This window comes from Zea mays, chromosome 7 (genome assembly GCF_902167145.1).
Source record: "Zea mays cultivar B73 chromosome 7, Zm-B73-REFERENCE-NAM-5.0, whole genome shotgun sequence".
Lineage (NCBI taxonomy): Eukaryota > Viridiplantae > Streptophyta > Magnoliopsida > Poales > Poaceae > Zea > Zea mays.
This window is the reverse complement of record NC_050102.1, coordinates 147,913,932-147,938,892: the sequence shown is the minus strand read 5'-3', so window position 1 is coordinate 147,938,892 and position 24,961 is coordinate 147,913,932. Positions and strand designations below refer to the sequence as shown.

Here is a 24,961-nt window from a genome sequence, read left to right as displayed (position 1 = left end):
CTCTACGCTCACCTAAGCCAAGAAGATAAGGCGGTCATGCTCAAACTTCTAGAAAGAGCGAGAGAGCAAAGCGAAGCTCGTCAAAGGCTAGAAAATGTTCTCTCCATGAAAATGCTACACTTTGACGAGTTGACTAAAGAACATGAGGAGCTAAAGTGCTCTCATGTTGATTTGGTCCAAAGGTATGAACCTATTTCAATTGAGCAAGATAATGCTTTACATTTTATCGCTCAATTAGTAAATAGGAATGCCTTGCTTAAGGACCAAGTAGAAAAGCTAAAAGATGAAAATCTAGCTTTTCAAGAAAAATATGATATGCTCCTATGTTCTCATGAAAATCTTATGGATGATCATATCATATTAAATATTGCTCATGAGGTTGTGATAGAAAACTTAAAATTCCAACAACCTCATTCATGCACATGTATTCAAATTGAAACTACATTACCATGTGCTAATGCTTGTTGTTCGTCGACAAGCAAATCTTCCTTTGAGCTAGAATTTGCAGGAACAAACGATGATACATATAAAAATCTCAAAGAAGAAAATAAGAGGCTAAAATTGAGCTTGACACAACTAAAAGGGAAGTGCATTGCTCAACCTTCTCAAGATAACCGTGATCACATGGTGAAGAAACTTGAGACGGGAACAACTGTGGCATGCACTAAATCCCTTGAAGAAAATGTCAAGGACTTGAGGATTGTCAAGAGGAAGGAACAAAAGAAGAAAATCAATACCTCTTCCAAAAGCCTCAACCACACCTCCATAAAAGGTAACATCCAAGGTAATAATCAAGTCACACTTCACACTAAGAGAAGTAAGAAGTGTAGTGAATGCTTTGAAAAGGGGCACTCTATTAGGTCATGTCCCTATATTAAAAATAACTTGATTATTAACAAGGATAATAAACTTTGTTTTAAATGCTCCAAGAAGGGACACTTGTTTAGGTCTTGTCCCCATTTAAAACAAAAAGGCATAGTGTTAGAAAAGAAAATATTCACTAACCATATAGCAAGAAAGAAACAAGGAAAGAAGAAATCTTCAAGACTTGAGGATCGCCTATGCTACATATGCCGAAAGAAGGGACATCAATGCAAGGATTGTCCCATTGGTAACAATCCCACTCCTAGCTTGTCAATTATTTCACATGTAACTAGGCAACCCAAAATTGAAACTTGTGCTAGAAAGGTAATGAGTTTACCAAGCGCTAACACAAAGGACTTTTGGGTTCCTAGATCTTTGTTGACTAACCATGATGGACCCATCAAGCGATGGGTACCAAAATATGCTTGACAAGCTTTGCAGGAAAAGGAGATGGTATGAAGCTTTGGGGTGCTTAAGAGAGTCAATTCAATTTTTATTAACTCAAGCTATCAATCTTCAATGATCTATATCCAAGATTGACCCAAAGTTATTTTGAATTGTTGTATCTAAAACTTATATCATCTCGGGAAGATATTGATGTTGTAGGAAATAAAGAATTAATCCTATGCCGAAAAGTCAATGCCTACAACATGGAGGAAAGCCCAAGGATGGTAACAATTATGCTTTTAAGTGCAAGTATCTTAAATTATCATTTCTTATGTGTCTTGTGTAATCACATAGAAAAATAAAGCACTTCAAATATTTTTAAAATTATGTCATCATTCTTTGAAGAAATTCCTCTCATATGGTAGATTGTATATTCATCATTTCTATACCATGGCAATCTACATGCTTTAAAGTGTTGTAAGTACCTCATGGCATGTTTTACACTAAATATCTTATCATTGCCATGATTCTAGATATATAGAGATATTCCAAGTTTCTAAAAGAATAAGGTGTCATGTAAGGAATTCAAATCCTTAGGACACTTATAAAAGGAAAATTCTCTCTATAACTAGAATAGTGAGACTAATGCTTTTATCTAAGTAACCCATGTAGTCTCACTAGTAGAGAATAAGTTTCTCTTTGGAAGTGCGCAATATAACATAAAAATAAAAATCAATCCAATGACTTATGTTGTTGTGCTTCTTGCTTATATTGGATATGACTCTTCTACATTCATCGCTCTCCATGATTGAATTAGATTTGTTCTCATTATCCTAAAGAATTAACTATGCTTGTTTCATAAGTTAAAACTAAGCATATATCATGGAATAATCTAGTTCATATTATAAAGTTTCCATGCTTTAGTAATCCACTTTTCAATATTGTCAAAATGATTACAAAAAAGGGAAACTTGTGCTTGTGTTACTAACCATGTATCTCTTGAGCTTACTTATGGAAATCTACAAAAGAGAAAGTGCATGTCTAAAGTCACAAGCCTCTAGGGTTACTCTTCACCCTAAGGAAGAAAGGTAAAAACAAAGGTATGGGAACTCTTTTTCCCATCAATGGATATTTACTCTAAATTATCTTATTTTACCTATGTGAAAAATAGATTCTTTATTGGACTTAATTTTTGCTAGGTGTGCATTCAATCTCGTTCTCATAAATACACTAGTCCATTAGAATCTATTTCATGCCTTTGCTATATATATTCTCATATTGATTTGCTTCTAAGTAATGATTAATGAATTCAATATGAAGAAGTAAATTTCCTATGAATAATAAAAATGTTTAAAAAGTGCATGTTCCTTTTTCTTAATGATGTGCACTGATGTTAAGAAGTTTACTTCATGTCTATGTGACTTATGGATGATGAATTGTTTGTATTTCCTATCTAAAGAAATCATCTTTCATCATATACTCCCTTGTGCTATTAACATCTTTCTTGAGTAGTTTCAATAAGTTTGGAAGGAAAAAGAAACTGCTACAAAGGGAGGACAATCACATGAAAGAGAAAGACATCAAAAACAACAACACCTACTTGGACAGTAAAGATCTTCAAAACAATCAATGGTGTGGTTGTGAGTATTCTAAATCTTTTTCATTGTGAGAATACCAGGCATAAATTTTTTATTGCAAATTTTATAAGCCTTGATCAAGATGTATAATACTTCTCCCTATTTGTCTTTAAAGTAAATTTATCCATTCAATTCATTCAAATACTTGATGCATATCTCTAGGGGAGCCTATTTCTATATCTTGATTATATTGAGACTAACACTTTATCTTAGTAATCTCATATAGTCTCATGTATGAGAACAAGTTTCTCATAAAGCATGCTACTACATTTCAATCCATCTTGGTAAAATATTGTCACTTTTATCAAGGATTGTAACTTTCACTATTAAAGTAGCATATTTACTGGATTCTCCTGTTTTTAAGCTTATATGATAATCTAATACCTATGTTGTTCTTTTGATCGCGTCTGTTGTTTGTTTGATCATTGAATAACTTCAATTAACACTTATGTTTCTTAGTGCCTTATATGATTTCAATCGACATCTCTCTTGATATGCACTAAGTTAAAAGGAGAATTCATGATAGATTTATGCAATTTGTGATCTACTTGATATATATTATAACAATAACTTAGAAAAGGATCACTAGTTGTACAACTCTCTCTTGTGCAAAATATTTCCATACACTGTCTTGAATATAGGTCTTAAAGTAACTAAGACTAAGGACAAAGCACAATGAAGAGAGCGTCTCTATGTGAATGTACAAAAGGGTAAAACTACTTCCTCTCATTCTTACATGTACCTAAATCTCCCTTTTCTATACTTTCCTTGCTTATCTTGTATAAAAGGAAGAGAAAGCATGTCCATGCATGAACCCTGCTTCATACCTAGTTTAACTTCTCAAAATCCCCACTCCTGCATTAATGCATCATTGTTTAAATTAGATGAAGTGATTTTACTGTCAAATAGCTTAAAGCTTAACCTTGTAACGAGGATAAGCTGCCTTTGTTCCAAAGGTGGATGGTCCTTAAACCTCTTTGAAATCCTTAAGGGTAAATGCTTAAGATGTTTCAACATGCTTTCATAGGTGCATAAACTGTCATGAGCATCCTTCTTATACTATGACATAATGCACTTCACATTCTCTATGATATAGATATGATCTCACTAACCTAATTATGTGCAATTGGCATTTTAGGCCAAAATATGTGTTTCTCTCCATGCACATATTTAGGAGGAGCAATCTATATTATATAGAACTATGATTATGCTTAATTGACATACATTTGATCATATCTCTTTTATGTCTATGACTAATGTGTTTTCAAGTGTATTCTCATGACTTAGTCATAGATTTGAAAGGGAAATGGAGTGTTCGTCAAAGACGACGCTTCCACTCAACTCCATCGGTATTATCCACTCTTTGCTAGTATTCTGCATAGTTCTTCACTTTGGTATAATCTTCACTCATATTTAATTGTTTGCCAAAGTGGGAGAGAAAGTAAAAAGGCTTATATTTCGCTCACAAGTATCTGTTTTTGGTGATTCATGCCAAAGGGGGAGAAAGTATTAGCCCAAAGCAAAAGGACACCACCACCACCTACGATTTTTTTAAAAAAAATGAAGTTTTCAAATTGGTATATCTCATTGTGTTCAAAAGGGGGAGAAAGTACTAGGATCTTCAAAAATTTGTAAAACCCTCTTGAACACTAAGAGTAGAATTTCATTAAGGGGGAGTTTTGTTTTAGTCAAAGGAAAAGCATTTGAAACAGGGGAGAAAATTTCAAATCTTGAAAATGCTTCTTTCAATCTTATTCATGTACCTTTGACTATTTGCAAAAGGTTTTTGAAAAGAGTTTTACAAAGTATTTGCAAATACAAAACTTGTGGTGCAAGCGTGGTCCAAAATTTTAAAATAAGAAGAAAACAATCCATGCGCATCAAATAGAAATAATTATTGGTTTCATTTCAAGCAACCTTTGCACTTACCTTATGCAAACTAGTTCAATACTGCACGTTTATATTTGCTTTGGTTTGTGTTGGCATCAATCACCAAAAAGGGGGAGATTGAAAGGGAAATAGGGTCAAACCTTTTCCTAAATGATTTTGGTGGTTGAATTGCTCAACACAAATTATTGGACTAACTAGTTTGCTCTAGAGTATATGTTCTACAGGTGCCAAAGGTTCAACTCAAAACCAATACAAAGATTAAAAAGGGTTCAAGAAGAAAGGAGCAAAGGAAACTGAAGTGCTCCCTAGTCTGGCGCACCGGACTGTCCGGTGCACCAGGGAGGAACGACTTCAAACTCCTCAGCTTCGGGTTTCCCAGGCGCAGCTCCGCTATAATTCACCGGGCTGTCTGGTGCACCAGCGGAGCAACGGCTATCTGCGCGCAACGGTCGACTATGCAAAGTGAACAGTGCAATTCATATGTCAGAGCAGAAGGTCAGAGGGGCACCGGACTGTCCGGTGTGACACCGGACTATCCGGTGCCACATGAGGACAAAGCCTCCAACGGTCGACCAGCTCCAAGGCCTAACGACAAGATGACGTGGCGGCGCACCGGACACTGTCCCGTGGCGCACCGGACTGTCCGGTGCGCCCATCGCCAGTAGCCATCTCCAACGGCTACAATTTGGTTGGTGGCTATAAATACCACCCCAACCGGCCACTTCAAGGGGTGGGAGCCCAAGCAACATTCCAAGTCATATAGTTGACATACTCAAGCCCTCCCAACCACCTCTATTCATTGATCCATCCCATACACAAGATTTAGACCACTACAACCCACACAAGTGCCACAAAAGAGAGAGCAAGCAAAAGAAAGCTTCTCGTGTGAGTTTAGCTCTAGTGCCTTGTGAGATTCATTGAGAAAAAATGTGTGCTACATCTTGCGTTCATTTGTGTGTGGAGTTTTGACTCCCATTGAACTTCCTCCAAAGTTTTGGAGGCTTGTAAAGCTAGCAAGAGACACCAAAGAGTGTGGTGATCCTTACGGGGTCTTAAATGATCCTTGAGAAGAAGAAGAGCTCGCCGGTCTTTGGTGATCGGTAGAGAGAGGTAAAGGGTTGAAACAGACCCGTCCTTAGTGGACTGCTCAACGGGGACTAGGCCTTCGAGGGCCGAACCTCGGTAAAACAAATCACCCGTGTCTCGTGTGCTTATTGCTTGTGATTTGTTTGTTCTCTCTCTTTCTAAGTTCTCTTGCTCTACTCTTTGCTAATACTATTTGATGTTGCTTTAAGTTTAAATTCTCATTTAGAGAAGCAACTCCTTGCAAGAAAGAACTTGTATTTATTCTCTTCTTATCTAAGCCCTCTTGCATCATTCTCCACTAACATTTCTAGGAGTATTGCTATTGATTAAATTCCGCACTCTTTGAAAATAATACTCATTGCAAGCAAAGGACTTAGTTTTTATACTTTGATAATTGTGTGTCTTGTTCTAACCACTAATCAAGGGATCTAGTTGGGGTGTAAAGTTATAATTTTCAGGTTTCGCCTATCCACCCCCTCTAGGCGACTTTCAGTTATACATTCACTTAGCTCATGCTGCTCTCCTACAACCTGTCACATCATTTATTCATTTTCAGATTCTTGTATCTCCCATCATTTATTCTTATTCCTTCGTTACTTATGGTGAGAGTGTTTATCAACCAAAGGTTGGAGCCTAGACTGCAATAAAAAATTTTTATGTGCAAACCTCATCATAGAAGTACCCATAGAGGCAAAGAATATTAGGATGACCAAGATGACTCTGAATCTCATCTTCGTGTCGTAGGCTCGCAACTGATGCTCAACCTGTGATTGCTTGCGCTGGCTCTTAAAAAGAACTTTCAAGGCCACAATCTAACTACAATGTTTCCAGTTTCCACAAAAGGTATTGTAAGCCCTAGCTGCTCCCTATAACGATTGACTAAATTATAAACATAAAAATTTTCAATTAGTACATTCAAACCAGGGTACAATACTGAATTAGTCAAATCCCAGCAATCTCGGTATAGTGCCCATTCACCTATGCTATAGCCTAAAATGAATCAGTGCAATAATTCCTGAGAATTAACATTAATTACAATAGTATATTTGCTAGTTTACCATATATGAAAAGTTCAATTTGTAGATACGGACATTGCACAACACTAATGTAGTCAACTCCAAGCAATCACAGTCGTCATTCAGTAAAGTTAGAGACCAAATATAATCATCACAAGTAAGCTTAAACATGGAAGAACAGGTAATCAGCAGTATATTCTTATTTTTCCTACTATGAATGTCTCATCGAAACCATTGTTTTTTCTCTGAAAAAATCGAACTAGAGATTGATGCAAGCAGCAGACAGGGATCAAAGCGCGATAGGTACATCAAGTCCGAAGGCAACCTGCTCCTGAACGACTCAAAGCAACACGCCGCTGATGCTCTAGAACCAGACGCTGCTGGAGAAGAGCCGTGGGACTTCGAGAGTAGTTCAACCATGCCCAGGTATTACAGAAAATGCAGTCGGTCCCGCTGATGATACCGCCTGAAATTTGACCCACTGTAATACTCTACTCAACTTTATATTTAGACGCTAAATGCGATAGGCACTCTGACAGCTAAATGCTTAGACGCTGCTGGATACGTACCGGTGTGTGTAGCCATCAGTCGTTCCATGGAGGAGCATTTACCACCGGATAGTGGAGTATCGGAGGATGGAGGTTGGAGCTGGTGAGCCGCCGCAGCGGCGCTGTGCCCGTATCCCATGGAGGAGTGGAGCCGTCAGCTCAGCCGTGGAGGTGGAGGCGTCAGGCGTGGCCGCATCCTGAGTGGAGACCAATATTCTGCTGTGAGATCTGGTAGCCGCGGCTGCGCTGAGCTAGGTGGATCTGGATCTGGGCGGGGTAGTGGTTTGGATCAGAGAGTGGCCGGCTCGGCGGCGGCGTGGGTGGAGGCAAAGATGGATCGGCCGCTAGCGTTGTCGTCAGAGATGGATCGGCCGCTAGCTGCCTGCTTTTCCCTGTTACTCGTGGCAATGGATCACCGCCGCAAGCATCTCGCTAAACCCGATCTACATGGCGGGCTAAACAGAAAGGCCCGTGTGCTCCGCCTGCTTCCTCCCGTGACAGCGTGCGCTCGTGGCTTCCCTGCGGCGCTCGGCGGGCCACCGCTGGCTGCCAACGGCGTGCACCAGACGCTGGATCGGGCTGCCCAGGGCAGTTAACTGCAATCCGGTGCCACTCCTTGAGTGGAGATGAGGCAGATGGGGATGGGAGGATAAGGCGGCGGCGAGTGCGTGCATGGAGACGGCGAGGGCAGGTTTCACGATGCGTGCGGGGGAACGACGACGGTGGATGTGGGATGGAGAGCAATTAGGTTTTTGGGTGTGGGTGAGATAACAATCTGACGGCTGGATTTGTGTGTGTGCGCGTGTGGGGCTTGCATATCCACAATGTGGAGGTCAGACCTGTGCGGTGCGTGCAACGTGGTCAGGGCTCTCTTTAGTTAGAGGGACCCTAGGGCTTCAAATACATAAACTATATATATATATATATATGAAAGAACTTTTGGCGGATTTTAGCGACTTCCATCAAACGATTTTAGCTTTTTTATAGCTCTCCGCCCACAACAGCTTTTTCACTGCTCACAGCTCACACTAGCTTTTTTTCACAGCCACAACCTAACCAAACATCCCTAAATTTGATGTATCGACATTAGAAACACTGCTTTAAAACTTACCATTGAGAATGACCTAAGAGCAAGTATAATAAGAGCTTGTAAACAAACTAAGTGATGAGATGGAGGACAAAGAACAAGAAAGAGAGGAGAAGGGACTTGTAAGCTTACAATTGGCTTAACACAAGAACAAAAAAGTTTTGTGAGAGAGACAAGTGGATCGAGCTAACTATAAATGGATTGACCGAGGGGAGTATGGTACCTTGATAAATAGGCCTTCAGGAAAAGATGGTGTATGCACCAATTCCAATGGTTCGATCTTGGTGATCACTTGAGTGAGAAAATGGTTGAGAGACCCGGTCCATTGTGGACTCCTCAACGGAGACATAGGTTTCATTTGGAAACCAAACTCCGGTAAAAAAATTGTCGTGTCTTTGTGTTTTTGCTTTTGTAATTATTTTCCACCTTTCCTCCCTAAGTTCCACTAGCTTCATCACCCATATTTTCTCTACATTGTTTCTAAGTTACATTCTGCACCATCATTCGATAGCAACAATAGCAAGTATGGAACTTGGATATTTTCCTGGACTAACTCTCTTGTTCTAATGCTTAAGAATATATATTTGGATCAAGTTGTGTTTTTTGTGTTAAATTTTTAGGTTTTGTCTATTCACCCCTCTAGATGACTTTCACATGCGAGTGATGAGAAACACATCGTCATCTTGACTTTTGTCGTCTAAGCAAACCAAGCATGAACTAAGTGATACACAAATATAAACAATAGATGGATGAGTGGTGTTGGAACATTCAAGGCATGAAAGCTCAATCGGGTACTCATAGACATTATAGTCCTATCGTAACATAGCAATGCAATTAGTAACCATATATAGTTATATTATGCAATTGGAAAATAAAGGGATACTTAGGAGCTTGCCTTGAGATTGTTGGGTAGGGGTTCGTCAGTCACGTCAAAGGTTTGGGCCTCCTCAAAGTCTTCATCATCAATTGAATGCATGATGCAAGATGAGTACATTACATAAATATAATTGATATGTTGTGCAAGGATACGTTGCCATATAATATATATAGCATATGCTACATACTAGTATAGTATATGTAACATGTGTGCATAGCATAGTGTCATTGTGTTGTCGACTTGTTCTGGCAGATCAACAGATGGTTTGTGAGAATGGTCCATCTGAGCAAGCTCTATAAATCCTAAGTATTGGTCTTCACGAACGATCCAAGTGTTTTGGTGGACGGTCCATCTAAAGCCTTGTTCGGTTATTCCTTTCCCATGTGAATATAGGATGATATTAGAAGAAAAAATATGAAAGATTTTGACTTATTTAGGATTTAAACCACTTAATCTCACCCGATCCCCATGGATTGAGAGCAAAACGAATAAGCCCTAAATAGGAAATTCTCAAGTTTTGTTACCTACTAGAACTTGAATAATTTTCTCGGACGGTCCGACTTTTTCACAGATGGTCTTTGTGATCAAGTCTACACTGTAAGCTATAAGTGTTTCAAGTTTGCGGTTGTTCTCCCATACGATTCGCGGTGTAGGTGGATGGTCAGCAGGAACAATAACGATGTGTATTTTTGGATGGTCTGAGGTTCTCACGGTTGTGAACAAGAACGAGATGTGTATATTTTTGTTTTAGGGCGGTGTAGGTGCCCTCGGGTGGTAAAATATACATGACTTGGACTATTTTTGGATGGTGAGGTTCTCGCAGTAGGTTCATGGAAACATGGAGCTCCACTTAGATTGTTTGCATGTCAAAGCTATATCTAGGGTTTGTTCCTCGAGTACCTGGGAGCATATCTACCTGGTCAAAAGAACTTTACATTGCATCCATTCATCATCTAGGTATTGTTGAGGACAAATTCTAGATAGAAATGTGTGATACATAAAAAAACAAGGAGAGAGAGAAAAAATAGAGATATGCATATAAAAAATAAAAGTTATATGGACAGAAAAGAAAAGTGCATTGTAAAGAATGACAACTATTTTACGATAAAATTTCAACCTTGTAAGATCAACAATTTTAATACGAAACGAGTATATTAAGACATACTACAGCGTCCCAACAGCATCACATCATCCTATGCATGAATGCAAGCATGTTGGTCGATCCGTCGATTAATAGTTCCTTGAAAGAGCAAGTGGCGCTTGAAGCCATTGTCGTCTTATGCAGAAGTTAAAATCATGAAGTCCTCCAGGGGTATGATATAACTTCTGAGCCCTGTCCATATCTAACTAAATGAGAAATGAATTTTTCTGCTTCCCATGGAAGAGTACAGTGTACAGAGAAAACGTATTAATGCAGTAACAGTGCCACTTAATGCTGTGAAGATGTTTGCAGTGCTTGGATTCCTGTCAAAGTCATTTCTAGCTAGCCAGCATCCGAGACCGATCGCCATGAAGGAGTTCAGAGCCCCAGAGTACGGCATATGCTCTCCCTGTTTAGCTGTCGGCACAAGAGAACTGGCCGTGGCCACAATGTAGTGGTGTTGAATTACGTAAACTCAACGCAAATGAGATGACGAAGGTGATTATATAGAGAGAGGTGTTTGGATCCATACGCTAATCACTGTCTAGCTGAATATATTCTAGATTAGCTCTAGTGTATCTAACCAAGAAAAAAAGATTGACCATTTTTTAGTATTTAACTAATTATTATTCAACTATAGCTAATTTGCAATCAATAATTACACGTGTGTCTATATATATATATATATATATATATATATATATATATATATATATATATATATATATATATATATATATAATATATATATATATATAATATATATATATATAATATATATATATATATATATATATATATATATATATATATATTATATAGAGAGAGGTGTTTGGATCCATACGCTAATCACTGTCTAGCTGAATATATTCTAGATTAGCTCTAGTGTATCTAAACAAGAAAAAAAGATTGACCATTTTTTTGTATTTAACTAATTATTATTCAACTATAGCTAATTTGCAATCAATAATTACACGTGTGTCTATATATATATATATATATATATATATATATATATATATATATATATATATATATATATATATATATATATATATATATATATATATATATATAGCCATGGGCTCTATTAAACTACAGGAAGCCCTGACTAGGTGCGCAGACTACACCGGACCCTTTTTGGCTTATTGTACCTAACTGTGCTTACGCTAAATTATAATACGAGTTATGCTAATGTGTGTATCAGTTTATGCAAATATAGTCTGCGCATATTACGTGCATCGGGCCCACGATCCGGCCCACGCGCTCACAATTATCCAGTCCCACGCCGCCACTATAAAAACACCCCCACGTCGCTAGGGATTAGGTTTTAGCGGCGACGGCGGTTCCCTCGGGCGTGCGAGCGGCGGTGATCCTGGGGGCCAGCAGCGGTGTCGCCTCGAGGCAGGCGACCGACGGCGGCGCTCCACCAGGAACGAGCGACGACGCTCCGAGGCAGGCGGGCAAGCGGTGACGGCGTTGTCGAAGCGGACGGACGACGGCAGCACACCCTAGGCCCGACGACAACGGCGGTTGTCCCGTCCGTCTCTGCGATGGCCACCGCCGCCGCCGCTCCAGCATCTGTGGCGCCGTCCCTTGCACCCAAGGCCAACGTCAGCAGGAAGGCGGTGGTGCCCGTGGACGCGTCGGAGCTGGAGAAGCACGTGCTGGCGGTGGACGACAAATCCGTGGATCGCGCAGCGATCGCTAGGATCCTGCGCGGCTCGAGGTATAGGGTGACCGCCGTGGAGTCGGCGACGCGCGCGCTGGAGTTGCTCGCGATGGGTCTGCTCCCCGACGTCAGCATGATCATCACCGACTACTGGATGCCTGGGATGACCTGGTACGAGCTGCTCAAGCGCGTCAAGGAGTCGGCGGCGCTCAGGGGCATCTACGTCGTCATCATGTCGTCTATGACCATCGTGATTTATACATTTTCAAACAAAATTTTACGATAGCTCTTATTGCATTTTACGCTTCCACTAAAAAGCAAGTGCCACATTCGTCGTTACAAAACAAATCATTGATTTACCCTAAAATTCGTATCCATTTACGCTGTTTCGGATCACGTTTTACGCTTAAATCCACCTGACCTAGAACCCGAGCACGATCGGAGCGCGATTTTCACGTTGTAATTTAGGCCACATTCGTCGTTACGAAATAGATTGATGATGTACGATAAAATTTGTACCCATTTACGCTGTTTGGTTCACGTTTTACACTGAAATTTGACCAAGCCAAAATCCGTGCACGATCGAACGTGATCAATTTTCACGCCGTAATTTTCGGACCCCATTCGCTGTTACGAAACAGGTCTATAATTTACGTAAATTTTGTATTCATTTACGTTATGTCGATTCACGTTTTATGACTAAATCCACCCGAGCCAGAACCATAGCACGATCGGCTGCACGCGATTTTCACGCCGTAATTTTGGGTCTCGTTTGATGTTACAAAATAGATATAGGATTTACGCTAAATTTCGTATTCATTTACGCTGTTTTAGCTCACGTTTTACGCCGGAATCTGCCCTAGCCAGAACCCGCGCACGATTGGGTGCACACGATTTTCACGCCATAATTTTGGGATTCGTTTGCTGTTACAAAATAGATATATGATTTACGCTAAATTTCGTACTCATTTACGATGTTTTAGCTCACGTTTTACGCTGGAATCCGCCCAGAACCCGCGAACTGCGGCTGTAAATTAAAATTTATTTCCTTCTACTAATGCTCCTCAAACCGTAACTGTCCCTTTATTTACGCGATTATGCAGCACGTCTTTCCTTATATCAAACCGGTCAAGATTTATATAATGCATGGTTTATGCTATCATGTTACACATCGTTATGCAGTCGTAAACGGTGTGCACATGGTAATATTCGTTTCCGTGAGTCGAGGTACAAAAGATTTCTTCTATGCATGATTTATGCACATTACTACATATATTTATGTGTGCGTATATCGCCTGACGCGTATCACCCGGGATTCGTGGCTATCATCTGCATGGCTGACGCAAGCACGCGTACATTGGGCCGACCGCGACCTGGCTGGCATCATGGCTGGGGCTTCCCCCACTAACGGAAGCCCAGGGCTTCCATTACCTCTTCCTTTATATATATAGTAAAAAAAGCTCGAGCTCGACGAGCTGGCTCGGGCTCGTAGCAGCTCAACTCGGCTCGGACCGGCTCGACACTCAGAACGAGCCCGAGCCGAGCCTGTTTTTGTGGCTCGTGAAAAGAGCGAGTCAGCTCGGCTCGGCTCGGCTCGGTGCAGCTCACGAGCTGGCTCGTGGCTCGACCCAACAATAATTTGTTACATAAAATCTTAATTAGCATATAATATTAGTACCGAGTAAACAATAATTTATGTTATTTGAGATTACTATACAAAAGTAATCTATTTTCTATATTATATTAGTAATATACCTATTTTACTAATTTAAAATATGTTATATAAAATATTTTAAGATTTTATATTATAATTTAGAGAGCAGATTTACATTTATGCCTAGCCTCGGCGAGCCGAACCGAGTCGCTATTCCAAGCTCGCCAGATGGGCGAGCCGAGCCGAGCTCGGCTCGTTGCGTGAGCGAGCCGTAGCGCGCCGCTCGGCTTGTTTCCACCCCTAATCCAAACTGACCTTTTTTACATCTGAGCTCCTATCATCATATATAATCCTCCGCCCATGAACAATAGTACAAGAATAGTAGTACTTATATATATTACACTACCGGAATCGCGTCTTTGCCGAGTGTCTAAGACACTCGACAAAGGCTATTTTACACTCGGCAAAGACTTTGCCGAGTGTAACACTCGGCAAAGAACACTCGGCAAAAGATTCTTTGCCGAGTATTTTTTCGGACACTCGGCAAAGACTTTGGCGAGTGTCAAAAAACACTCGACAAAGAAAAACACTCGGCAAATTAAGAATCGAAAAATATTAAAAAACAGCAAAACAATTTTTAAAATTCTAGGAATAACTCTCCAACCCTACCTATTACCTTACCCATTGCCCTATCATTTTTCACTATTATTTTGAATTAAATTTATATGTTTTGTAAATGGTGAGATTCGAACTCACAACCTCTCTCTCGCGCATACCCTCCTATACCAATTGTGTCTATATTACGTTTTCATTCTTCATGTACTATAACAAATCGAGAGTAATTTGATTATTTAAGGCACTAAATGAGTTCATTTGAAAATGTGACCACCTATAAAGTTGCATAACTTTTTGAGATATACAAGTTTTATTTTAATAGTTTCTGTATCCAAGACCGTTTACAAAATTTAAATTTTAAATTTTAAAACTTCACACGAATTTTTCAATGATAAGATGATTTCAAATCAAAAAATTGTCAACTACAAAGTTTCATTACATTTCAAGACCTACAACTTTTATTTTGGTGGTTTTTCCATCCGAGATAGTTTGAAAAAAATCAAATTTCAAAATTTAAACATAGTTTTGCATAACAAGATGGTTTCAAATCAAAACATTGTCAACTACAAAGTTTCATAACTCTTCAATACCTACAACTTTCATGTTGGTGGTTTTTTTCTTTCGAAGTCATTTTCAAAATTCAAATTTTAAATTTTTTAAATTCAGACGTACTTTTCATTGACAATATGACTTTAAATGAAAAAGTTGTCAACTATAAACTTCTATAACTTCTCAAGATCTACAAAGTTTATTTTGGTTGTTTGGTCATTTGTTTATCTCACATGATGGTTTTAACAATATACACAAATTCTATACGTCTCTCTCGTAGTTTCATAAACTACGAGAGAGATATATGTTTTATGAACAAATTTATTTTTATTTTGTCATATGAAGAAATGTTCAATATATAAATTGAACATCATGATGAGTTATACAAATTTGTATTTGAAAACTTTTTCATTTGAATTAATTTACTACTTTAAAATGTGATTTTTAAATTGTCTTTGCCTAGTGTTGGAGAAAAAACACTCGACAAAGAGCTCTTTGCCGAGTGTTGTATTTGTGACACTCGGCAAAGAGCCCTTTGCCGAGTGTCAAAAAAAGACACTCGACAAAGAAACTCTTTGCCGAGTGTCAAAAATAAAACACTCGGTAAAGAGCTTCTTCGCCAAGTGTTTTCTTTTACCGAGGGTTTTTTGTGTGGCACTCGGCAAAGAGCTTCTTTGCCGAGTGCCCGAAAAAAAAACACTCGGCAAAGAATATGGCACTCGGCAAAGAGCCAAATTCCGGTAGTGTTATGAGGATTTTCGTCCATGCATATAAATGGTAGTATTATCCTTGTATAAGGTTGTGCTATATATATTATTTTTAATAAAATATCCGTTGACACCTGGTCCAATATTTTTATAATTAAGGTAGTGCAATATTAAAAAATGTTTTATTCGGATTCTATCACACCCGAATTTAAGGATAAATTAAGATACACCTCAGATGTATGCTAGGATCAAGTCTCACACATATAATGGCTCAGTGTAAATAAATCAATGTCACAATCTTTATTACGTAATAGAGTTTATGTATAAAATAACTAAATAAAATACACCATATAACGACAACGATCCTCCACAACTATAGTCAATTGGAAGCCGACGACCTAGACCTCTCCAAACTCTTCGTGGAATCCTCCTCCGATGGTACCTGCTCTTGACCTGGTGTGATTATAGCAAGGGTGAACTCTCATATGGTCATCGTTCAACAAGTGTGGATAAAATTGTAGTGTTAGGCTTACCAAGGAATGTGTTGAGGTTGAGCATTACTTTTAATTTTTTGTCAAAATTTTATTAGCAATTACTAAGTATAAGTAAATAACAACCTAATTAAATAATAGATCATAATGAAGAATCCCATAATGCAAGGCATGTCAAGTTAAATTTAATTCCACAATTTACTCATGTGAAGGTCCAATACCTCTTAAGCGGGACCACGACAGATATATTAGTTTTACACTCTGCAGAGCTGACGCATCGTTACCCACAAGTTTGTAGGATCTAGGACACCGGCTAGAGGGGGGGTGAATAGACGGTTTTGACTAAAATCAAAAATACTAAATAAATTTAATCAATGCAACAAGAGAAATAAATTGTCTAGTGTCAATAAGTAAACAATGTATGAAAAACAACTACTGAGATTGAATACTTGAAGAACAATAAGCAAATCACTAATCAATTGCAAGGCAATAAGTAATGCTAGAAGGAATAGACACCGAAATTTATCCTGTGGTATCGGTGATTTGCCGATCACCCCTAATCCATGTTGAGGTGGACTTCAAGCTCTCACTTGCTCCTCTATCAAGACACGACTTGATCTTTGAGCCAAGTGGACAAGAAATCACTCAATACCTCGATTCCACTAATGTCACCTTTGCCGCTCCGGCGAGGTAGGCGCGAACCCCTCACAATCCACACCGCGGCTTCTCCACAATCTTCTTGGAGAGCTCGACTGAGACAATCACCCGAGCCGTCTAGGAGGCGGCAACCTCCAAGAGTAACAAGCCAACGACGCTTGCTCGGTGTACCACCTAGTGCCTCAAGAATCACCCAATGATGCAAATGCACTAGGAACCCTCAATCTCTCACTAGAATGCAATCTCAAGCAAAGAGTGTGAGAGAGTGAGTTGGAGGATCACAAATGAGCTCAATGTGTGCAAGGAATGGCCAAGAGAGCTCTCTCACACGAGCTACCCTTCTATTTATAGTCCCCCATCTAAAACCAACCGTTATGTGCAAAAGGGGGCAGTTCTGCGCACACGCGGACCGTCCGCGCCCTAGGGCCGGACGGTCCGCCGTACATATAACGGCTATAAAGACCGTTTGAAACATGTCAGAGCTGACTCAAAAGGTGGGTCCGGACAGTCCGCCCTTCAAGGCCGGACCGTCCGCGACCTGGCAAATTCAAACACCCGAGCCTCGGATCAAACGAAGTTAACACAGGCGGACCGTCAGGCTATAAATCCCGGACGGTCCGTGACCTGAGACTGTACTGTCCGGACTGGTCCCCCGGACAGTCCGTAGTACAAAACTATAAAAACACACAGTCCCTGTCCAAAAACGAGTTTGACACTTGCGGACCGTCCGCCCCTCACAGGCGGACCGTCCGCCCCTCACAGGCGGACCGTCCGCCTATAATTCAGGGACTGGCCCGAAGCCACCCTCCTCTGGTCATGACTGCGGACGGTCCGGCCCTAAGGCCCGGACGGTCCGCAGTGCAAAGGAACACAGAGCCAATACAAATGGTCAGACTTCGGACCCCTCTGGTGGATCGCAGACGGTCCGCCCCTAAGGCCCGGACGGTCCGCGTCCATGACTTCGCAATTTTTCAAACATGCTTTTGAAAGAACTTTTGACTTGCGAAATGTGAAGCGCTGTTAATCCTCATGCAAATGCAACTACTTGATGCTCTATGAGGCACTAAGTTTTACACAGATCTAAGTCATTGACCCCTCTTAATAGTACGGTTATCTAGCCTACTAATCCGGTCAGGTATCTTCTCTAAACTCCTTAAGACCGGCAAAAATGAAACCTATATAATACCTTTCCCTTCATCTGATCCACAACCAATGCGTATGATTCTTCAACATTTCCTGTTCTATGTGGTCCAACCCTGCATTCTTATTTCTCCAAGAATCGTTAGTCCACAAACAGTTGTCATTAATTACCAAAACATTACCAAAGGGGCCTAGATGATTCACAATCTCCCCCTTTTTGGTAATTGATGACAACAACACATAGTATATTAAAGAGAAGTTTAGTTTCTCCAAATCTCTCTCATACTTAAGGTATAAGATAGATCTTGGAGATGAGTTTCATAGGACTTATCTTGATTTGAGGTTCTGTCCGAGAGATAGATAAATCCCAATAAAAACTCAGTATGTAAGAAAGGCTCCCCCTAAGTGTGTGCAGGATTATTTGAAGTTGAAGATATAACACACATAATATATTTGAGCTTGATGGAGACTTTCCTACAATCATGGTTATCGAGGCATACAAGAGATGATCCGTAGAGTGAGCGCAGCAATTATAATCACACCTCGATTAACCTCACACAGAGTAATTTGAACTAAAACATAGTTCATCCCACAGAATATTACAGATAATAGTCCACAGACATACGACATAGAGTTAACAGATCAAACCAGTTCCAAATGCGTAAGACATAAACTAATGCAAGCGGCATGAAAAGGTAAAATGCATATGCATGGTCTTAATGTCCACATAGAACCACCAACTCCCCCTGAAGGAGACGCCAGACAACTTCTCATCACTTCTCTCCCCCTTTGGCATCAATTGCCACAAAGGAGAGGCCTCACTGATCACTCGGCGGAGGATGCATGTTGTAGTAGTGAGTGCTGAAGGTGTCAAACAGGGAGGAGAACTGGCCAAAATCCTGCTGGAGCTGCTGCTGCCTCTGACTTATATCATGCATGTTGTCATTTGTAGAAAGATTGTCAAATTGACTGGAGAGAGCACCCATGTTATCTTGAAAACTCTGTTGCATATTATTCAGCCTGGACATGATGGGATCAGTGACATTAGTGTGAATTTGATCACGAAACTCAGAAAATTCAGAGTTGAGCGCATCCCAGTTACTGTCAAAGTGAGACTGCATGTCATCGAGGCGGTGATCCACATGTGACATCAGGCCCTCAAAGCGAGTATCAATATGAGTCTCAAGCCCTTGCTGCATATTGTGAAAATAAGGATCAAAGTATCCTGGAGCAGGCTCCCAATAGTGCTGAGGCTGAGGAGGAGGTGGAGGAGGAGGCATCTGCTGTCCCTCAACATTAGGAGCTGCTCCACCCTCATAGCCAGGGTCTTCCTCATCATCTGGGAAGGGAGTGAGTGGCCTGGTGAGAAACCCTATCTCATTCTTAAAAGGCCTGAATGGAGTGTGAACAATCTCGCATGGGCCCTCAAATCTTGTCTTGGATTTGATGAGAGCCATAATGTAAGGAGCATATGCCAAATTTTGATTCTTATCCATTTTCAAATCATTAAGCTGTCTCATCATGAAAAGAACAATATTCATGACTTCACCATTCATGATGTGCTGGATGATGTTCCAGAACTTATCCCGTATTTTACTCTTATCACCACTCTTGGGAAGAATGGTGACTCTGACAATCTTGTTGATTACAGCAGGATGATGTCTGAGTCCTGCTGTCTCTCCAAACCTCCTGGGTATATGTAACGCCCTGAATTTGGGGGTAGAATTTTTCTTCTTTTCTCTCACCAAATTCGGGCGTTACTCTCTTTTCTCTTTCCCCGTTTGCTCCTTCTTCCCAATTTCAAACCAGTATAGCGGCAGGTGTCCGTGTCATGTATAAACCAAAACCTAAGTGTCATGGGTGTTGCATCATGCCGAAGCACATTTCTTTGTCTGATGTTGAGTGTTCGTCTCGTTCCGTTCCGGATTTCGATTCGCGATTTAATTCCGTTTAGTGGTCCGCGCTCGTCGTGGGTTTTCGATCCGCGAAGTGGCCCGGCCCAACCTAGTCCAGCCCAGCCCAGCCGGCCCGGCCCGCCCCGGCCTGCGCGCCCCTGGCGCCCAAACCCCCCCCCCCCCCATGCGCCCCCCTCCCCTCTCTCTTTCTCATTTGGATCTCCCGCACAACAACCTCTCCTCTCCCTCTTCCACCTCTCTCTCCCCGTGGTGCCCTAGGATTTGGAGACGGCGATCACCAGATTTTAGACCCCGAGGTGAGCCCCCCTCCCCTCCCCTTCTCCTCTCTCTCTCTCTCTCTCTCCCTCCTCTTCTTCCCCCCGCGCGCGCCCTCCCTCTCCCCCTGCCCGCGCGCGACCCCGCCCGTCCCCGCCCCTGCCCGGCGCGGCGGCGCCCGACCTCGTCCCCGCCCCCGTCGGCGGCGCTCCCCCCTCCCCCCCGCGCGCGGCGGCGCTCGCCCGCCCTCCCCGGCCCGCGGCGGCGCCCCTGCCCGCCCCTCCCCGGTCCCGCGCGGCGGCGCTCGGCCCCTCCCCCGACCTCCCCGGTGGCGCTCGGCCCCTGCCCGCCCCTCCCCGGCCCCGCGCGGCGCTCGCCCGCCCGCCCCCTCCCGTGGCGGCGCTCCCCGCCCGTCCCGGCCCCGCGGCGGCGCCCGCCCGTCCCGGCCCCGTGGCGGCGCCCGCCCGCCCCTCCCCTGCTCGCGCGCAGCGCGGCCCCGGCGCGCCCCCGGCGTGGCCCGGCGCGGCCCCGGCGCGGCCTCCGGCCCCCGGCGTGGCCCCCGGCGCGGCCTCCGGCCCCCGGCGCGGCCTCGGCCGGCCCGACCGCCCCTGGCCGGTTCAACCGCCCCGGCCCCGACCCGGCTCGGCCGCCCGTTTCCGCGCTCGCGGTGATTATTTGTTAATTAGCGTGTTGCGTCGCGCGCTTCGCCGCGCGACGGATTTGTCTAATTTCAGATTCTATCTTGTGTTGCGTCGTGCGCTTCGTCGCGCGACGATCCATTTTTGTTTCAGGTTGTTTAAGGTGTAACGCCGCGTGTGTATTCACGCGACATTCCACTTTGGACTCAGTTTAGTCGACGTATGCCGTCGTGCACTTCGTCGCGCGACGCTTAACGTCTCCTCTTAGCTAAGGCGAAGTGTCTCGTTGCGTGCTCGGTCGCGCGACGAGTCGTTAACTTCTTAATTCGTTTTAGAGAGCTTTGTCGCGCGTCTCGCCGCGCGACCATCCTTTTATTTATCTCCACCTGCTTATAATAATTAGACATGAAACATGACTTTACTTTACGCTAAACATAGTGTCTACATTAAATTTCCTTCCATTAAGCGAGTGGTTAATTTATAATCATGTAACGTGATCGTTTCTCGACTGTCTTTTCCTCTTTCTCTCTTAACCGTACTCGCGAGCCCGCGTGGAACGTCTGTCTACTTATTGCATTCTATTGTATGGTGTACTGTTCTTTTGTATTAAATATGTGGATGTATGTATGTTTGCGCTCGCATAGAGAACGATCCGGTTGAAGAGCCCGAGGAACTCGCAGGAGAAGCCCCTGAGCAGCAGTCGGTTGGTGGAGGCAAGTGTCCCTTGACCTATCTCTGTCCTATTCATTATTTAATTCACCTCCCGCTTTACATATTTATGCCTAAGGATTGACTAGCTTTGGTTATCCATGTCCTTGTTTACCTATTTGGGTTGGATTATTATTGTTTAGCTTTATGCTATTGCTCAAACTCTAATCAATGAACATGATGAGATTATCTATGATACGCTGTTTTTCCCTTCTCTTATTATGATGTGGTACTTGTGGTCATCAAGGGGGCTCGAGCGGTTTCTCGAGTGCCTCTCCGTAAGGACCTGTTCTATGGATGACCGCCCGGGAAAACAGTGCAACCATGAGGGTGGAATGGGATGCCCTTAGCTGAATAATTAGAGGATCCGGGGTGTAGTTCACTTAGCCGTCGTGCCGTCAATGGGGCTCGGTGTATGCGGCTCGCTCTGCCAAGTTTGGGTTCGCCCCTTGGGGAGGAGTGCGGTGCATTTAGGAAACCTAACGGGTGGCTACAGCCCCGGGGAATCTTTGTAAAGGCTACGTAGTGATGCCCTGCTGGGTCACCTTGGTAGTGATCAATGGAGAGTCGTGATCTCTGCGCAGAATGGGAATCACGGCTTGTGGGTAAAGTGCACAACCTCCGCAGAGTGTTTGAAAACTGATATATCAGCCGTGCTCGCGGTTATGAGCGACCAAGGGAGCTCCAGTGATTAGTGGTACTTGATCCGAGATACTTTGGTACAGGTGGTTATGAGATTGATGGTTTTGGTTATGATTATGGTGTTGGTAAGTGGTACTCTTTCCGTTTGGAAAGGAGTACGTTTGGGTTAATAACTTGGGTTAATGCTAAAACTTGGCTTTCTACTAGTAAATAATAATCTGACCAACTAAAAGCAACTGCTTGGCTTATCCCCCACATAAAGCTAGTCCACTACAGCCAAACAGGATACTTGCTGAGTATGTTGATGTGTACTCACCCTTGCTCTACACACCAAACCCCCCCCCCCCCCCATCCCGAGGTTGTCAGCATTGCAACCACTGCTCAGGAGAAGAGGAAGCTGTGGAAGGAGACTTCCAGGAGTTCCAAGACTACGATGAGTTCTAGGTGTGGGTTAGCGGCAACCCCCAGTCGGCTGCCTGTGAAGGCCGCGGTTATCTACGTTTCTTTTCCGCACTTTGATTTATTGTAAGGACTATATGGACGTCTCAGACGTATGATGTAATCGACTATTTCCCTTTTAATACTATTTTGAGCACTGTGTGATGATGTCCATGTTATGTAACTGCTGTGTACGTGAATAACTGATCCTGGCACGTACATGGTTCGCATTCGGTTTGCCTTCTAAAACCGGGTGTGACATAAGTGGTATCAAAGCCGTGCTGACTGTAGGACCGCTAACCTAGGATAGAATGGTCGTTCTAAGGACTATAGACCTCTGTCTCTGCCTTGACTTTGATATCCCTTCAAAAGTTGGTCATACCGACCAAACCTATGTTCTACTATATATAATACCTTGCTGAAAATCGTGTTTTATTCTAATCCTTCATTTACTTATGATTCATTATTTGCTGGTCATATTAATTCTGTTCTCACCCTTTTGCTTGTGATGTCTTTTGTAGATGGCTCGACTTAGACACACTGCACGAAAGTCAGTCATCCCCTTCTTACCCTCCCGCCTTGCTGAGCGTCCGCTTCGCCGTCCCGTGGCCGGACAGTCCAGCCACTTGGAGAGACTGCACCACCGCCTGCATGAGGAGCAGGAACGTCGACGACAGGAGCAGCAGGGCTCTTCTTTCTCGCTCCACCAGGAGATAGAGTCTGTGAGGAGCTGCTCCCCTGTGCTTCCTCTGGAGGCGCCCCCTGCACCACCACTGGGCGTCCCAGCTTCTGGAGTAGCTGCTGGAGGAGACCCAGACGACGGAGGTGGCGACGGCAGCTCGAGCCACGACACCGACTTCTCTGCTAACCCTGAGCCGGAAGGATGGGTTGCTCGACCCATCACTCGCGACGCTGCTCGCGGGTGTCACTTCCACGATGCGCTCGACACCCTGCTACGTCGGGCATTTGACCGACATACTTGGTCCGTCGAGTATCGCTGTGTGGTCTACCAGCACAGTCGCGGGGTCTACCCGGACCGCTGGGAGGCAACCTGCTTGGTGCGCTGCCCGGAGAACAATCTCCAGGGTGCTGAGGTCTGCTCAGAGCACTATTCTATCTCTGAGCGGGACTCAGCTGAGGCAGCCATGCAAGATGCTGCACGGCGTGCGCTTTCGCACTACTGCTCGGTTTTTGGTGGGGCAACTGATGGTCTTGACCTGAAGTATTACCCCCGCCGTCCATCTGGCAGCACAGGAGGCGTGATTGTCTCACCTGTCGGTGAGGGCAATCCTAGGTTGAGCAGCACAGTCAACCTAGCCGCCGTGCTAAACACGGAGCTGGACCATGCATTAGACGAGCTGAGTAGGGCTCGTGCTGAGATCGCCCTGCTGCGGGCTGAGCGCGCGGAACGTCGTCACCTGGATGGTGGTTCCCCCGCTCCCGTCGGGACTCAGCACCCGTACCGCTCACCTCAGCGTGGACACCAGTCTTATGGCAATCCCGCCTGCAAGACCAAGATAACTCTAGAACCATAGATCGTTAGAGTTGGATCTTGTAATTAATACGAAATTTATACATAAAAGCTACAGTCTTAGCGTCAGTCTCAGTCTTAGTTAGTCTTAGTTAGACAGGGTAGTTTGCTATATCCTGTGCATTTATGTTTGTCATGATGAACCATGTTTGGTTTGGATCTTTGTAATGACTGTCACCAGAGTGTGGGTATCCCCCGCATTTTGGTTTACCTATTATGTTAATGGAGTTAGTTATATAGTTGGGAAACCTTTTATTCCACTTTCCTCTTTATCTAAGAAGTTGTGTGGTCTGTGTTGGAGATCAGTGAAGATGCTCATCTGTTCAGTGCTGTTGAAGAATTCTATACTCTTTTCTTATGCTGCAAGATTTGTCAGATCAGTTCTGATGTGTGGTTGCATTCTGCAGATGTCAGAGAACAGGCGCAGAGGAGGAAGGCGTGCTCAGCAGGAGCGAGCCGCTCAACAGGAAGAGGTGCCTCAGCAGCAGCACCTGCCGCCCCCGCCCCCGATGTCCATCGAGCAGATGTTTCTGATGCAGACTCAGGCAGTTCAAGCCATCGGTCAGACTCTGGCCGCCATTCAGCAGCAGCAGCAGCAGGCCCCACCTCAGCCTCAGATGCCTCAGATGCCTAGAGACAAGTGTGCTGAATTCATGAGAGGTCATCCACCAACGTTTGCTCACTCTTCTGACCCCATGGATGCTGAAGACTGGCTGCGCACTGTGGAGCGGGAGTTGCATACCGCTCAGTGCGATGACAGGGAGAAGGTTCTGTATGGTCCCCGTCTGTTGAGAGGAGCAGCCCAGTCATGGTGG

The 24,961-nt window shown here is 43.3% G+C and overlaps 1 protein-coding gene across 1 annotated transcript; it reads left to right on the top strand.

The window, feature by feature from the left end:
* The first annotated feature begins 12,086 nt into the window (after positions 1-12,086).
* Positions 12,087-12,491, top strand: LOC103634255 (two-component response regulator ORR6-like). The gene has a single exon (XM_008655822.1). The coding sequence runs from the start codon at positions 12,087-12,089 to the stop codon at positions 12,489-12,491; it is 405 nt and encodes a 134-aa protein (XP_008654044.1).
* Positions 12,492-24,961: the final 12,470 nt, after the last annotated feature.

What these genes read in the sequence shown, in the direction of transcription:
- LOC103634255 (XM_008655822.1), top strand. Translation starts at nt 12,087, where the DNA reads ATGGCCACCGCCGCCGCCGCTCCAGCATCTGTGGCGCCGTCCCTTGCA.